General features: G+C 39.8%; 1 protein-coding gene across 1 annotated transcript; it reads right to left on the bottom strand.

Moving 5' to 3' along the window:
* Positions 1-846: 846 nt before the first annotated feature.
* On the bottom strand, positions 847-4,111 carry Smp_179180 (putative ribosomal protein S2, eukaryotic and archaeal form; the record flags this gene model as incomplete). The annotated part of the gene is given in 5 exon segments (XM_018795018.1): positions 847-1,030; positions 3,300-3,483; positions 3,517-3,675; positions 3,707-4,090; positions 4,094-4,111. Coding segments are annotated over 5 exon segments (903 nt in total). The 3' UTR covers positions 847-872.
* Positions 4,112-5,190: the final 1,079 nt, after the last annotated feature.

Genomic DNA, 5,190 nt, shown 5'->3' with positions numbered 1-5,190 from the left:
TCATAAAATGAGGTCTAAAAATATCACAGAATTTCACTGACATTTTGTTCTATGAAAAAGTGGACCAAATATATGAAATCACGTGGTTGTAACAAAAATTAAGGACGCTTTCAATGATGGGAATATCACTGAAAACTAAATAAGAGCCATTTAAGAAATTTATTGAGTACTTGGGACAAATATAAAAATATCTCCGTGTATTTTTAAGTGATCACTTATGACCGACTTTCAGAAACTCCGTTAACGTAAAAATGCTGGGAAATTTATGCCTAAACATTTAGCTGTGAAATGCGCTCTCCCATTAAACAGTACACATTAACACTTAGCACAATTATAATACATCCCATTCAGTGTGGCATGAAACATTATACTAAGACAGGATATTACATTGGATAGGCGAATGAGATATAAGCGATGAACTCACATCTAACATACTGAACATTTTTATTCTTGCAACCCTATTCAGTGCAAAACAACTAGGTACTTTATTAATTAACAATATAAAGATACTACTTTTAGTAGGAATAGAATCCTTATCAAAATGTTCAGCATGGAATTTAAGTATGTTCAGATGTGTAAATCCCATTTGTCTAAGCGATGGTAGGAAACCTGAGGTAAGTTGCCGTAAGTTACAATTTTCATTATTGATCTTATTACCTGCCCCTGAGAAACGAATATGTAGAAAGAACGGCGACACAAAATGTATAAATTCGCTCACAGCCTACCTGACCTACTGAGCCTATTGACAAGAGACTGAATTCATACCAGGACCTATGAATCTGAAGTAGCACACTACACAAATTGACAAATTTAACGGCAAGGTGATCCTTATAAAGAACAAAAGGTACTTTTCCATAGGTTATATTGCTCAACTACCACGTTTCTGTTGGATCGGCATCTAAATTACTCCAACCACCTGCTGTTCCACCAACAGGACCGTAACCAGCAGCGGCAATCCCCATGTCACCTAATGATCCGACAGGCATTGTTGGCTCAACTCCCCACGTTTCTGCAGCTTCGATATCGGCCCCTAAAATTGTGATAATAACAGACAAGGAGTACAGCATAAAGGCGGAGCTTTGATTTTAAAATACATTTCACGAAACATTTATTTTCAACTTAGACTGGAGTAATGAGATTTAAAAAAAGCCCACATAGGTTCATAATACGACCTAAGCGTAGCTGTCACTCTAACGTGGTGGTCGGGCTTACCTATCGTGATGATCCGACTGAGCTATATTGGATGGAACACATGTTTCCTTAGGTTCTAACACTGTAGGTAGGGCAGTTTGAGAACAGTAAGGCTAAAAGCAGCAACTTAGGGTTAAAGGGTGACGTCATACTGTTGACTGTACAGGCGTGACATCAGTAGTTTCCTTTGGATAACTAGAATTTGCAGTGATGCTGCTATCTTACATCGGAATAGGCTAGAGAAGGTTGACTGCAAAAATGTGACATATTTTTATAACTTCACGGATTTCAATCTCCTGAGGTAAGGGACTTTTGAAGTACGGAGCTAACGCCTTAAAATCTCCACATACAAGGGCTGTGTGTGACCGGCCTCAAGAAGCAGTTCTTTGGGCACTATAGTCATATTTCGTGATCAATAAGACCACCACTAATCCAGCCTCTTCATTTAGGCAGAAATAGCCATCCAGTTTGGGCAGCCAGGAAGTGACAAATGCTCTCATACCTTCAAATGACTGACATAATACGAATTGGACAAACGGTTTGGTATCCAGAATGAGTATGATAACCTGTAACGCTGTGCATTACTGCAATGTAAACAAAACTAAAAAATATTAGTAGTACCGAAAATTATACCGTTAGATCAAGTACTCACACCCAAGTGGTCAACTCGGATAACAAGTGCGTCCTCGGTTTATCTCATGATCCTAAATCAAACACGATACTTGCTTAGCTAACTTTCTTAACATTTCGCTCGAAAAATTAAGCGAAAATAACCACATGAAGCATGAGAGCGCACCATACTAGTTTTTAAGGATTTATCGGTGTATAGATGAAAGCTTAGTATCATACGGAAAGCAGCTTTAGAATAGATCATCCATAGCTCAAATCTATTAGTGACACGAGAGAGTTAATAAACCATGGAGGATCACGAGCTGCTTATAGATAGTTTTTTTACTCATGTAGCCTTAAACTGTTCCATATACTATACCGTTGTCTAAGATAAGCGATTTCGGAAAAAGCAAATTTTTATTTGAACACAAAGCTAGGAGTATGAGAAAGCTCACAGCAGTCTGGTTGAGAAGTGCCTAGTGGAAGTCCCTAGGATAAAGTCTTGGGGTTATCATTATTCGATAGAATTTTTTCTAGCTTCCCGTTATTGGCCTAGTTATAACCGGACAACATTAAGACGTGGTGAGGGATACGTACATATTGCTGAGCTTCAGAGACGTTTAGGAATTAGCGGAACGGTCTGGTAATTGAAAACCCCAAGAGCATTGTGGTGTTTTTGCTAATCAAATGAAGCGTTAGGTTACAAATTGTCTAGACAAAGTGATGTTGCGATCATTACCAACCAAGACATGGAAACCACTACGTTGCCATTCAGTAGCTGTCAAAACTATTAGAAAGTTGGTTAGTATCTACTACTTTCATCTACCTACGTACTTTACACAATTGAGTTTGACTGAACCTCGAACATTGCAAACAAGTAACCAGCCGGTCACCATAAAGATCCCGTATGACGACACAAACGAGATCTATTCTCTTTGTCAGAATTAAAAGAATCCCCTTAGCTTGATAATAACATTATATGACATGCTTACATCCCGCTAATTCCAGAAAAGGATTTATAAGCACTTCAGGGTTCAGAGGTTAATAAGCCTCTGGATTATCAACTAACCATTGAATAACCAACAAGCTGAATCATTTACTCCGATACAGGGTTACAGCTACTGTAGTAGCATTATTCGACATCATCCCATGGCAGGAACAAACAACAGCTGGGATTTTACATAAATTGCAACAGGTTTGTTTAACGGTAGAGAGCATACTTTTCTTAACAGCTCGACAGTTAACTGTCGGCGACATAACTTAAAAACCACGTGTCAGTCGGTGCTAAAAGCCACGAATTTCGACAAAAAACAGGACCACAGCAAATTTACCAAGTTCGTGAATCTAAGACCTAATTGAGTTCCACAAGTCGATATTAGTGAAATCGCCTTGAAACCTGCTGTATGTTTGCCCACATAGTTTCACACTTATTGTATCGTATATGACCTACCACTTGTTGTTATACAAGATAAAAACACATCCTGAAAAGCATCATTAACCTGGCAAAGCGGGTTCCAATCTAGCTTCATCAACTTCTTCAGCATTTTGCTCTTCCTCGTTTGGATCACGATAAAGAAACAAATCAGGTAATACACTCCATTGATGCAATCTTGTATCTTCACCGCGAATGCGCCGAACTTCACGAGCGAGAAGCCACCATACAACGGCAATAGAATGCCTTGACTAAAAGCAATTACATAGAAACTCGGTAGTTACCTTGTTATTACAGGGAATGACGATATCAACACGTGACAAAGGGACGTCAGTATTGCAGAATGCAATAAGCGGAACATTTACAGAATTAGCTTCATACACCGCCTGATGATCACTCAATGGATCACTAACTACTAGCAGACGGGGTTCTCGGAAACAAGACTAAAGAATATCATGAAGGCACGGGACATACTTGTTTCTGGTTGGTGAAGGTACCAGGTGTGAAGCGTCCAGCCATTGCTGTTGCTCCTGTGTAGTTCGCAAATTTTAACACAGCACGCTGAGTGAATGGCCTGGATCCGATTGCGTAAACATTTGACGGATGATCAATCGCCGCAATAGCACGAGCTGCCAGAAGGATTTTCTCCCATGTTTTATCCAACTTAATTATGTGATAATTATCTTTAGTACATCCATGGACGTATGTTGACATTTGGAAATTCATACTAGTCTCCCCCACATGAACGTGAGCTGCAAGCATCAGGCGCAGATCCTCTGCTGAGAGTTCTAAAACTGGATAACCACCTGACATGCTTGATAACAACCAGACCAAATCACGAGTAAATTTGAAAGGGCGCTACTGTATCCGAATCACCATCTGATGAAAACAAAGGAAGCTTCGTGTAGCAAGTTATCTTCCTGAAGAAAAATAGCCTTATCTGTATGTTCATCTTTTGCTGGCAGAACATTTCGTGTTCAGTTCTTCATTGAAGTCTTTATCTTTGAGTTGGATATCACGAATGGAACAGATCTCCGAATCACCCAAAGCTTAGACTAAACGAATATCCTCAGTCTTCAAAATATAACGTCCGGGTTAGGCTTCTTAGCAGGACGATTGGAAATCGAGATAATCGCATTTACAGAAACTCAGATCTTAGGAAAATATTTCTTTAATCCTTGCAGGGTAATCCTATATTAGAACTGACTGGGTAAACGTAACGTGCTTACACTCGGAACTGGCTTGTCTGGAGACACAAAGCAGTGGCATATGTAACGTAGCTAAGTGGATTAATAATTCTGAACACTGCTTAATGTTTACCAAGGCTAAGTGTCGTAGTTCAATTTACCCCTCGATGACTTCTTTTAGATGTACCACAGAGTGAATTTAACAGGTACATCACACTTAGTATGTTTACTAGTGACGTTTCAGAACCTTAAGAAACCCTTAAACAATCTATTCTTAAACGCGGAGACCTAGCCGATCGAAAAAGGTTAAATCAACTCCTTAATAATATCGACCCGTAACACGGTTCTGCTACAGACATGTTACCAAGAATGAGAGGGGTGATTGGCCCGAAAACTATTGATGGTGACCTATTCAGACAACTATTCTAACCCAAACTTCCTCAACAGGTGCAAGCTATGCTGGCCTCGTTTCAAAAAAACGCCCTAGATGAGCTGGCTGCATCTGCAGATCGCATTTTAGAGATCACCGAATCTTCTAACGCCGAGGTTTTCTCAGTCTAAGAAAGGCTCATGTGGCACAGGATGACATTACGGAACTGTGTCAAACTTTGGCACGTCACTTTCGATTTCGTAATGACCGTAAACGGTCACCGACCCCGCGATAAAGTACTTCACGTAGGCGATCTATCTCTAGATCATGAGATGCAGATAACCCCAACTGGTGCTGGTATCATAACCAGTACGGAAACTCTTTTAGAAATGGCAGAAAAC

Source organism: Schistosoma mansoni, chromosome 1 (assembly GCF_000237925.1).
Source record: "Schistosoma mansoni strain Puerto Rico chromosome 1, complete genome".
Lineage (NCBI taxonomy): Eukaryota > Metazoa > Platyhelminthes > Trematoda > Strigeidida > Schistosomatidae > Schistosoma > Schistosoma mansoni.
This window is presented reverse-complemented; position numbering and strand designations above follow the sequence as displayed.